We start from the raw sequence: 12924 nt of genomic DNA on the forward strand, positions 1-12924 counted from the left end.
GTAAAAAAAGAAAAAGAAAAAAAAAAAGAAAAAAAAAAACTTGGAAAAAGGGATGTTTTAATGCATCCTTGCTAAACAACAGCAATCAAATATATTTTTAATCATTGTTCTACATTTTTTTTAAACAAAATTTTGTATAAGGGTCTTTTTCTGTTTAAAAGGACACTCTCTCTTTTATCTCAGTAGCTGAAATGACCTTTAGGTTGTGCAACATATAGACTTCTTCATCTACAGGTGACCACAAACACACTGATCCGTGTCCCAGAGGAGCCCCCTCCATCACCCAGCAGCTAGTAGATCTGGTGAAATGTCATCGCCACAGTCATTTAAAGTCCTCCACCCTGATCCCCTGTTTCCTCTGCTTCATTTACTCTCTCTATCCTGAAGCTCTCTCGCAGCCTCTTCAAACCCTTTGAGCAGTGAAAGCAACCATCATTCTCTAGGAATAGAGATGAGTGTGTTTGATTACTGAGGCTTTGCAAAAACAATTTGTGTCCGTGTGGAATAGAACCGTGCATTGGCGGTTCTTCCTATCTAATTCGCTTGCCTTTGGCTGTATTTTCCTGTTTCCACCACGCACATTCATATGAGAACATATTTCAAAGAGAAGACACCCTGCTGAACAGAGTTGTGTTAAAAAACCTTTACTGGAGTTGTGCATAGTTGCAGCTTTAGCAGGTTAATAAAGAAAAGAGCCCATGGCAGCACTATCCAGCACCCCACAACCTGTTCAGACCTACCATTATCATGCCCTCCTTTGAATGAACATTACCCTTAATGCACTGCATCAAGGCAATATGGGAAGCATTTAGTGTAAAAGTTACAGCTTAACAGCACAGGAGAACCTCCAGGTTTTTCTTCCTATTTATTTGTTCCTCGTTTGTCTCAGTTGGTGTGCTTACTTCAGTGAGAGTGCTGCACAGTATGGTTTTCCTATTTCTGGCTGGCAAAAAAAAAGTGAAAAGAAAAGTGCAGGAGAAGTTGCTCAAGTGTTTTTTTTTTTTTTGCTAGATTTTTCACTGACTTCAAGAATTATGTTTTACATAATGTGGTCACCCAAACCCCCCGGGTGATATCGAGTGATAACAACTGAATGATATTAATTGATTTTATGTTTTCATTGTTTTATGTATTATATTAAACTTAATAATATTTAAATATAAATATATATGTGCACAAATATGATTTTCATTGTAAAGATTTATAATTATAGAGATTGATATATTAATTTCTTTGGAAAAATTGAAAGGGATTTTTACATGGAACCCAATTGTTGTTCTCTATTTGACAAATTACTTTGTTTTCTTAATGCATAAATCAATTTGTGCATTTTTTGCCACATATTTACCAATCTAAGATTGAAACAAACACTGGACCAAATATTTTGTTTTTGTGTTAATCATAATTACTAAATGTCCAATTGATCATACAGATTAATATGGGAAGTGATTTATCCTCATTTTTTAAGTTAATAGATTTTTTTTTAAAACATATTTATTGCCTTTCTTATTTATTTATTTATTTATTTACTTTATATATATATATATATATATATATATATATATATATATATATATATATATATATATATATATATATATATTTAATTTTTGTCACAGCCACCAGTTGATAGAGATGTAGGTTCATATAGTACAAACACAAACTGGACTTTTATACCATCTGAGTAAATTAAAATAACACTCTTTTCTACCTTTTTTTGTTTTTTTTTTTTGACTCCAGGGCCTCCATCTGCAGCCGAGAACCCTATCTCCACCCTGAATGACACCTCTGTGACTTTAGAGTGGAGTCCTTCCAGAGACAGCGGCGGCCGGGGGGACGTCACCTACAACGTCCACTGCAGGAAGTGCACCAACGACGGCAAAACATGCAGCCCCTGCAGCAACAGCGTCCATTTCGTACCTAGACAGTTTGGTCTCTCGATCCCTAAAGTGTTGATCACGGACCTGCTGTCCAACACCAACTACACCTTCAGCATAGAGGCGGTGAACGGAGTGTCCGATCTGAGCCCGGACCCTAAACAACAAGTCACAGTCAACATCACCACCAGTCAGACAGGTAGATTGCATCTTTTCTTTCATGCTAATGTTTAAATGATGTTGAAAATTGTTGGTTTAAACAAACTAACATCAGATAAGATCTGACTGACTGAAAATTGGGGAGTTGTGGCCTAGTGGTTAGAGAGTTTGATTCCTAACCCTAGGGTTGTGGGTTCAAATCTCGGGCTGGCAATACCACGATTGAGGTGCCCTTGAGCAAGGCACCGAACCCCCAACTGCCCCCCTGTCGCCGCAGCATAAATGGCTGCCCACTGCTCCAGGTGTGTGTTCACTGTGTGTGTGTGTTCACTGCTCTGTGTGTGTGCACTTCGGATGGGTTAAATGCAGAGCATGAATTCTGAGTATGGGTCACCATACTTGGCTGAATGTCACTTTCACTTTTCATTTTGTCACTTTGTGCAGCATTTTGCTTTAAAGACTGACAAATTATTCAAATGTTGATTCGTGTCGGACCTGTTTAGGATGCAGTGTTACACTTTGAATGCCAAAGCTGGCGCAATGCTGCATGTTTATAAACTGAAAACCAGATTGCCTTAGGCGATAGTTTTTCTGTGAAGAGGTCCTCATTAGATCCAAAAATGATTTGAAGGAATTTTTGTAGTCAACGTGTGCTCGTCTGTGTTACAAAAGAGGTAAACAGTCTTTGTTTCCCCCACTTTCTTTATTCACAATGTTATACATCCCGAACCTTTACGCTGTCAGCAAAGGTTATCTTTTTTTATTTAGTGATATTTCTACAAACTCTAGTGTTTGACAGCCCCTGCGTCGGGTGTGTGTTTTTGTTTGTTATGCAGCGTATTGTTGATTTTCCCCGGCAATGTTGTTCTGCTCAAGGTCCCAGCTTTCGATATCAGACAAAGTAGAGGTTTGGTCCAGCCAGAGGGTTATTGTTGGACCAGATTGGAATCTGCTATTCCCATCTTGCTCTCTCGCACATACACACAACCTCTGTGGAAGTTCATAATTTCATAGTAATCCAAATGCTCTAAATAATACATATCATCGAATATGTTATCTGCAGTCAGGACTCGTTCTGAGGTGCTAAAATGTGCTGAAGACGGAACTGCCCTCACAAATTTCTGTCTCACACCCCTGACAGGGGTCATCAGTGCAGGCGTGTTCTCATTAAATGTGTGTTTGGGAATGTGTATATGGTGTATTGGGCCTTGTGTAAGGCTCCGGCTGAGCTATTAAATATGTATGAAGATGTTGAGGCTGTAGAGGGAAGCTCTTGAGCAGAACGAGCACATGCTGAGAGAGAGGCGCTTAGTGTCGGAACAGGGTCAAAGATCCCAATGATTTATACATTCAGCCACGTCAGACCATGAACCAACCCCAATCCGAATATTATACAGTTTAGAGCAATTTAGGAATTAATGCTGCTCATAAAAATTCACATTTAATGGCACACTCTTCAGAATAAAAATTCCACAAAAAGTTTTCACAGCCTGATGCAATGGAAGATACTTTTTAAAGTACCACAAGCAAGTTTTATTAGTTTATTTGTATTTAAATTATTTATTTCTGGATTTGTTACTTTCTAGTTCTTTAGAAAATGAAGTGGTTTAAACCAGAGAAAATCAAGAAATTATAGATCATGGCCATGGCTTGCTTTCTTTCTTTCTTTCTTTCTTTCTTTCTTTCTTTCTTTCTTTCTTTCTTTCTTTCTTTCTTTCTATATTTCTTAATAACACCATAAAGCCTTGGCCATTAAATTTAACGATTAATTATTAATGTAATTATTTAATACTTCTGCAAGTATGATAAGTTTTTATTATTTCCATATAATTAAGTATAAAATATTTTTGGAAATTATAAGTAGAGTTATGCAGTATAGAAATGCAGTAAAAACAGTAATATTGTGAAATATTTTTTACAAAAAAAAAATTTTTTATACATCATGAAATTTAGTGTATTCCTGTGATAGCAAATATGAAATATATTCTTTCAGAAATCATTCTATTTAGTGCTCAAGAAATATTTCTTATTGCTGCATAATATTTTTTACAAAAGTTGTTTTTTAAAAAGAAAAGTACATTGTTTATTTGACATAGAAATCACTGTCACTCTTGATCTATTTAATGTATCCTTCTGAATAAAACTATGAATTATATTTTTTATTATTGTTTATTTTTATTTTTTTATTTAAGAAATGCGCCAAACTTTTTTAATGGTATTTTATTTGTGATTTCAGTCTTTTTAAAATATATTTCCAAAAATAAATAAAATCAATAACTATTAATCACATAAAAATTAACTGGTTAAAGAAAATGACATTAAACGTAATTTACTGTAATTAAGGTGTGTCTCTCTCTTTGTGTGTGTGTGTGTGTGTGTGTATGTGTGTGTGTGAGTGCCTGGTGCAATTTTGAAGGCTGCTCGCAGATCTCAGAGTACAGAAAAGGTGAAGGACAGCAGGTGTATTTACCTCCAACCATCTGACCAAATATCTGACCCGCTGTCTCTGCTGCCATCTCCCTGCCCCCTCTCATTCTCTTCCTCTGTCCGTCCTGCTGTAGTGAGAGAGATGAAGGGACAGACGAGAGAGACAGAGAAGGTGTTAGACTGTGTTTCAAGAGTGTAATTACCTGCTGTTGTGTGGCCCCTTTGTCTCTCTTTAGACAAAGGTTTCACTTGTGTGTATGTGTGTAAAGCACTCTCTGTAAGTCTGGGGATCGTGAGCTCTCAGTGGCTTCATTTTGTAGAGTAGAGTAGAGGGGTAACTGGAATAAAACCATATGGGTCAAGAGGCTCTAATTGAACTGAGGTGATCCCGAATTCTTCTAGATAGAATTTACCATTTTGTATGTACGTCATCACATTGTGCCTTTGTCTCACTCTGTTTGCAGTGAATGTGATCCTGAAGGAGAGAAAGAGTAAAGACAGTATCACACTGGCCTGGCAGGGACCCGACAGACCAAACGGAGTCATAGTGGAATATGAAGTCATCTACTATGAGAAGGTACATCTACTTTTCATCTCCTTCACTTTCTTCTTCTCTCCTCTTTTATTAGCATCTGAACAGGCCGAGCTATCATCCTCACACACAGATTGCACACATGCTTCTTTGACCTCCATTAAAAGCTGTAACGACTGCAGTTGTCCAGGCAGCCCTGGCATGTGTAATTGAGGGCTGAAGCATCATCGTGCCTTTGGGAATGAAAGCAATCAGTAGACCTTGTACAGCACTGCTCACACACATACATTATAATCAGCTCTTTAATTATAACGGGAGGATGAAACCAGGGTTGACCTCACCGGTCAGAGAGAATACCTTCACTGTAATACTCACCTGTGTACACACACACACACGCACACACACAGAATAAAGGACAACACAGTTGTTAATAAGTAGTGATTTGTTTTTTAAATCTTGAAAATTTAACTGAACATTTTTAAATCTAATATTTTATTTTATGTAAATATTGATGTCTGATCATCTTTTTGTGCATACACATTGAACAAGGTGATCTTCATTATATCCATATTTATATTACTTATATACTTTATATACTTTGAGCGCGCTGTACTTCATATATCCAATATATGTTATAACCAATATTTTATGTTGAATTTTTTGGTTTTATTTTATTTTTACCATGCGCACACAATTGTTACTCAAGTAATCAAGGCTGTGAGGCATATAAATACAGTACATCCTTTATTTTTTTATATTTAATAATAAATGTAAAACCATCTAATTAATTTCCGTTCAATAAATATTTTGCACATATTGAACAAATTGCATTTCTACATCTAACTCGCCCGTTAATTCCCATAAAAATAAATATGGCATGTATATATATATATATATATATATATATATATATATATATATATATATATATATATATATATATATATATATATATTTTTTTTTTTTTTTTTTTTTTTTTTTTTTACATCAGTCCTGCACAGATGCAATCATTTGACCTAGTCTAGTCTGGCACACATACTGGTTGCTGTGGGATTATGGGATGTCAGCTCAGACTGAATGCCCAGATGGGTGTCTGGCATTGGAGATCGTGTGGTGCATGCTGTGTTTGTTGGAACTTGAATGATCCCACGCTCTCAGACACAAACCTGCTCTGCACTCCTTCATTCTGGGTGTGGTGGACAGGAACCAAGTCTTTCCCAGAACCCATTTGGTTATTGGATGCTCTTTGATATCTGTAAGAAATGTATTCATTTTGAAAGGTAGTTTTGACTGTTTTAATGGCTGGTAGCTAATGACTGATTTCTCTTTCTCTCATTTTGTCCTTTCTCGATTGATATGATTAGTTTATAAGATCATATTGCAAGATTTTATTTTATTTTTTATATTTTATATTTTGAATGCAAGTGGCTCCCAATAAAAGTGTCAGCCAAATGTTGGAATGTAAATGTAATGCATAACCAGACTGCTCACTGCAATTAAAAATCAGTCAGTCACATCCTAACTAGCACTTTCAACCAGCTTTTGTCTTTTTTGTGTACAATATGCATCATAGAATAAGTGTTAGCTGCCATGTTAAGTGTTAGCTGGCATTCTTGGTAATTACTATAAAGTTAATCAACTTACAGTATTCATAGACTCACAGTCACACACCACTGCAGATGTCTGACTCATGTAACTATAATCACACCAATAATCATGTCAAACAGTGTAAATTAAAGCCTTGGCCTGGTCTGTTAGCACCCCAGCATCTGCCTCTCTAAAATTGACTCAACATATGATGCCTGCTGGCTACAGTGTTAACATGCTGCTGAAATAATATCCTTCATTAATCCTCTTATGTCATATTCTACAGCACAACCTCGAAATTCTGCTGCTCTACATGCAGCACATCAACGCTGCCACCCTGCCGTTTACTTTAAACAGATTTAACAATAGATTAGACTGATTAGTTAACATTGCTAGCATAGCATCACAGTTAGATTTAACAGAAAGCTTGTCAAGACTTATAGATGTGTAATTCCATTAAATTTTTTTTAATAAAAAATTAAAAAAATTAAATGTACAAAAAAAACTGCTGTTTATTATATATATATATATATAATTTTATATATATATATAATATAATTTCCAATAATTTCCAATCATGTGACACTGAAGACTGTAGTTGAATAATGAAATTATGGATCAGGAAAATTTTCTTTCAAAGGCATTTATATTGACCTTAATCGTTTAAACAGTCGTGTTATTCACATTAAAAATTGGACCGGAAGGCTATGCAACACTAAATTTTCCATCATTTTTTTTTTTTAATCCTCAATCTCTGAATCCAGTTGAACAAATCTCACTGTAAGTCAATGTGAATGTTGCTGTGTTTCTCCGTTCCAGAACCAAAGAGACCAGAACTACACGGTCCTGAAGACCAAAGCCCACACAATGACAGTGGAGGGGCTGAAGCCGGGCACCACCTATGTGTTCAGAGTGAGGGCGCGCACTGACGGAGGCTACGGAAACTACGGTGGAGAGATAGAGCTTGAGACCAGTCATGAGGGTAATGATTTTATGCTTTTCTCAACAGTTTTCTATTTCTTTAATTTACTTCTATATATTTTGCATGTTTTGTTCCTCTTTCCATTGTTGAACAGATGCTGGGAGTTTAAGGACACTGTTTTTGAATTTAATATGAAGAGTTAGTGTGTGACTTATTTACCAATCCTCCTGCTTATGCTCAATGGGATGCGAGCACGGTGTGTGTCTTGTGAGGACAAACAAGGCTGTGTTGAGTCAATGTTCCTCTGATAGGGATCAAAGAATGGAGGCACATATTAAAGGGCTTTGGGGCATACGGTAAACACAGAGACCTTGTGGTATATGCACCTAATTTAAAGTATGTTACGGCCCAGCGAGCATCTCTGGAAGCATATCACAGAGCTCAGCGGACCTGATCTGCCAAGCTGAAAGTTAACAGAGTCCAGTATATTAATTGGTCTTTTAATAATATGAGAAATGCTTAAGCCGTTGACTCACAGTGACATTCATAAACGGCTTACACCATGTGCATTTGTTCATACGATACACATCAGAGCAGAACAGGCAGCACTGTATATTGCATATGTTTAGTCTGATAATGTAGAAAAATCCATTTAAGAAACAATTGGCAAGATGTTAGGTTATTATAATAGAATGTTTTTTTGTTTTTGTTTTTTACTTTCAACTTATCTTTCCATGAGTTTTAGTAACTTTCACTTATTGTTAGTTTACTTTTAGTTTTTGCAGAGTAGTATAGTTGTAATTTATTTGTTATTTATTTTAGTTAGGGCTGCTAAATGCAATCTGCATTTAATAGCATTTAGTGCTGTCAGACGATTCATTGTGATTAATTGCATCCAAAATAAAAGTTTTTGTTTGCATAATATATGTATGAGTACTTTGTATATTCATTATATAAATACAAACACATACAGTATATATATTGAAACTATTTACGTCTTAACATGCATTTATTTATATAAATTTCCATATTATATATATATATATATATTATATATATATAATATACAAGCATAACATATTTTTCTGAAATATATGCATACATGTGTGTGTATTTATATATAAATAATAAATATACACAGTACACACACATATATTATGTAAGATTATTATTATTTTTTTTTTTATGTGATTAATCGCGACTAATCGCTTGACAGCACTAATGGCATTTTCATGTTTAATTCAAGTTGACAGTAAAGGTTTCCAGTTTTTATATATCACGAACCATGCTTGCCTCTGTTCTCGATGTCTTTTCTGATCATATCTTTTATTGTTCTGTCAAAATAATTGTCAAATTGAGAAAAACTGAGATAGAGAGAGAGAGATTCCTATTTAGCATATTTCATGCATCTGGTCCTGACTCAGGACGTTGCGATGTCTTTCTGTACGTGGTGCAGTTGAAGGGAATTCTAAATCAATTTCTGTTGCTGGAGATATTCATTTTCCTGAAAGAGGTGGTTACTCATGCGTTGCCGGCCTTGATAAATGATGTATTTGTTTTGAGTAATGAGTCGATTGCGGCAGCAGAAAATCCATATACTCGCCGTGAAACTTTCAAACCGAGCCTGTTATTCCCTCTGTTAACATACCTATTTGGATGGCATGTGTAAATTAGAAAATTGCCTCCCGTCTTCGTCTACATATTTAGTAGCCAAACGCAGCTGGTTCTGCTTTTTCAAAGGAAACCAAAGTAAAGTTTGACACTGGAGCTAGGTATTTAACCCTGTCTGGGCCCTAAGAGACCACATCCTTTGAAAAATCTCCATGAAAGATGCTCTATTGGTAGTTTGATATAAAATATGAATCAATGCAATTTTTCACAAATGTCACTATACTGCATAAAAAAAATATTTTTTTTAAGAATGCAGTAGTTAAAAGTGAAATATATAAGTTAATATTTTACTTTTGTTGTTCTTGTTCTTATTATTAAACACTTTTATTCCATTTTTATATTTCACAAAACAATACTATTTTTTCAATAGTAAACTATTTATTTATTGATTTGTTAAACATTTATAAATGAAATAATAAAATAATTGTATCAATAATAATGATAGTATTTCTAAATAACTGTAAGTCAGAGGAACTCATTGGGGTTTAGAGGCCGAACAGGAAGTGAAGCAATCTCAAAAACCGGACATGAGGGTTAACACTGATGCAAATATGTCTCTTTTTCTCTTTCTCCATCTTTAGATATGCTGGCCATTGGGGACCCTAACCAGTCGACAATCCTCGCGGTGTCCATAGCCGGTGGCATTGTGCTCCTTATCTTCCTGGTGGCATGTTTTGTAGTGAGTGGACGGTAAGAATAGGCTTAGTTTTAACACCATCTGACCTTTGCTTCAGTGGTTCCGTCCTTCGAAACCCTTCTTGGAGGTGTACTGGTCCCGAGGGCTGATATTACATTGCAAAATAAAACGCTTCTGTTCATTAGATCTGAGAGCTGCTGTCAAATGGTGATTTTACAAGAAACTGAACCTTGAATTAGAAAATGAAGTGTGGATTCTTCCGTGCCGAAGCATTTAAAAGAGCTAGAACAACCCAATACAGGCACTCGGTGAGGTGTGTCTTATAGGCTTCTAAAAACCAAGAAGAAAGCGTTTGAAATTGAAGTCTGAGGAGACGTTTTGCACTGCATCTTTACTATTCAAACAATAGCTGAAGCAGAAAAGACGGTGCAGTCAGCTGGATGAAACGTACTGAGCCTATAAATTAATGCTGATAATAAATATACTCTGACTGAATTAAATAGTGGTTTCTTTCTCGAACAAAGCTCGCCCGAAGTCTCTAAAAACATTAGTATTGATCTGAGGTGATTGCCTATCATGCTGAGTGCCCTATTCAGTATTGACTAGAAAAGACCCATGTTAGCCTGCTGAGAGCATGTAGAAATGCACGTAATGGATTCATGTGCACCAAATAATTAATCTCAAACCACTCAACTATAAACCAAAACAATAAATATGTAAGACTGAATACGCAAGACTAGAAAAAGTGGTGTACTAGAGTGATTCTCAGCAGGTTTTGCTCAGCTTCATGCATTTCCAATTAGAGCTGTCTTTTCGGAGTGAAAGCTGGAAAAACAGAATGCGTTGAGAGAACAGGCAGTGTTGACTGGTGCTCCTCAGATAACTGTAGAAGAGAAGACACGATATGGCCAATTACTGAAGATGGCTAGTAGTCTCATGTTTTTAGCACTGATATTTTAGAATTTGAAAAATAAAATTAAAGACACACTTTTTTCTAAAAAGATTTTGACAGTGTGTTGTCTTAAGTGTGTTGTTGGACTGTCAGCACATTAAACTCTTTCAGAGATGTTGCATCTCTAAATTCTTCTCCTTTGAGGAGCTGTTGGAAATTCAGAGGCTTGAACAATACGTTTCAACACAGTTACTGTCAGATTTCAAATGTTTGCTTTGAGCAATGTTTGTGGCAATGCTCATCCTTATGGCCTTCATTGTTTTTTTGTTGTTGTTGTTTTTGTTTTGTAGACTGATTTGTTGTCAATAGTTATTTAGTTAATAGTGTCAAGTTAAAACAGATCAACTTAAATGACCATGAGGGGTTTAATTAGTCCTAATTAAACAGGGCTCACATAAGACATTCAGACACCGAAAAATGGTACAAAAGCTATACTGTAGACTTGCTAAGGCCGGGCATACACTGTGCGATTTTCATCCGATTTTGAGACGAATTCTGACTCGTGCGACTCTTTTTCGGGTCGGGCCGAATTTCAGCATTTTCGTGCGTCGTCTGTCGTGCAGTGTTCGTGCAGTGTACAAGGGGAAACGAGAGGCGATAAGCCTCTCCCGACCGGCAATCGGTTGGTCGGATGGATTTCTGACATGTCAGAAATTTTGATCGCATCTCGTGAGGTATCGCACTATTGAAGCAGGGCTACGAGCCAATTTTCCGCATTTCCCTCACTGCGCGTGCGTGAAACCATAAACGAAACCATGGTGACACCTGACACAGCGTGTAGTGTGGACTGAAGTGATGGAGGGATAACTTGTGGAGTTATGGCAAAGAAAAATACAAATAAAAGAGGGGAAAAAACGCCTGCTTGCCTCCAGTTCGCGTTGCAAAATGGATTGACCATATTGGCTACGTCTTCCCAGCCACCTGCGCGTCTAGATACGGCGACGTTGTTGTTTTTTTTTTGGACGTTTCAGCACACATAATTGCGCTTTGCGCATATTACCAAAGCAGTGCGTTTATCCCGGGAAATGCATGTTTCTTCTGAAACAGCCACAAACATCCGGGTTCTGAGGGATCCTACGTGTTGATTCGGTTGATTCCTCACGTATAGTGTGAGCAGTCAAATCGCAACTCGGCAATCGGACCTTACAGTGAGCGCACAAAAATCATGAGCTTTGGCTTTACATCGCATGCGATCTACCCGTACAGTGTGAGTTGGTATCTTGCCGAAATCGCACAGAAATCGCACAGTGTATGCCCGCCTTAACATAATGCAGATATACAGGCTTACCCACAAATTTGAGGGCCCCAAATGTCTTTTTATTATTTTACTGTGTTCATGTTTGCCAGAAGATTATTCCTTTGGCTACAGGCCTCAGACGTAAGTCTCTACTGTAGCACAGCTGTCTGACATACTATAGAAAGATTATGCAAACGGTATCGTTCTTCAGAGAGAAGTCAGGCCTCAATAACCCCTGCCGGCCAGCTATATGTCCTCAAGCTGAACCGTTGGCTTACTTTCAAACATTGAGAAGAGTTTCACTTCATGCAGCTCAGGATTTCAGGGCAAGAGATCGAAAAGCATAATCACCTTACTACTCTTCACGTCTTGGTCTGCTAAAATCCCTGTTGAGTCCATTTTGTTTCCTCTTACCATGAGGTCTTTATAGCTGCCAAGTATATCCATCTTGTTTATATATTTTGTATATCCAAGAAAGAGCAAGTGATCAAACAAATGAACAAATGAGTGAAAGAACAAATGCAGTAACAAGCAAACAATTGAATGAAGGAATGAGTGAATTAATAAAAAAATAAAAATAAAAAGACAATAACAAACAGTAGCGGAGTGGCTAGTTAGACTTGCAGTATTCAGCTTGTGTTACTTCATTATTTTCAATCTTTATTCCACATACTCCTCTTCTCTCTCTCTATCTATCTCTCTCTCTCTCTCTCTCTCTCTCTCTCACTCTCCCTCCCTCTTTCTCTCTTTTCTGTCTGTAAAAACATGAGCAATATTTTGCTAAGGCTACGCTACCGTTAGCATATTTTTGTACTGTTGACTTCACCTGGCTCACAGAGATAATGCATAATTTAGAGATTTTAACATCAGCATTGCCAGCTCCACTGCTATAATACTTGCAGCCTACGAGAAAGACTAGGAGG

The 12924-nt window shown here is 36.7% G+C and overlaps 1 protein-coding gene across 1 annotated transcript in view; it reads left to right on the top strand.

The window, feature by feature from the left end:
- The window catches only part of epha4b (eph receptor A4b), a 102153-nt gene that overhangs the window by 54176 nt on the left and 35053 nt on the right, over positions 1–12924 (top strand). The window contains exons 5-8 of the mRNA XM_052549211.1: positions 1741–2076; positions 4928–5040; positions 7402–7564; positions 9757–9865. Coding sequence (XP_052405171.1) covers positions 1741–2076; positions 4928–5040; positions 7402–7564; positions 9757–9865 — 721 coding nt within the window. The remainder of the gene's footprint in view (positions 1–1740; positions 2077–4927; positions 5041–7401; positions 7565–9756; positions 9866–12924) is intronic.

This window comes from Carassius gibelio, chromosome B2 (assembly GCF_023724105.1).
Source record: "Carassius gibelio isolate Cgi1373 ecotype wild population from Czech Republic chromosome B2, carGib1.2-hapl.c, whole genome shotgun sequence".
NCBI classification, from domain to species: Eukaryota; Metazoa; Chordata; class Actinopteri; order Cypriniformes; family Cyprinidae; genus Carassius; species Carassius gibelio.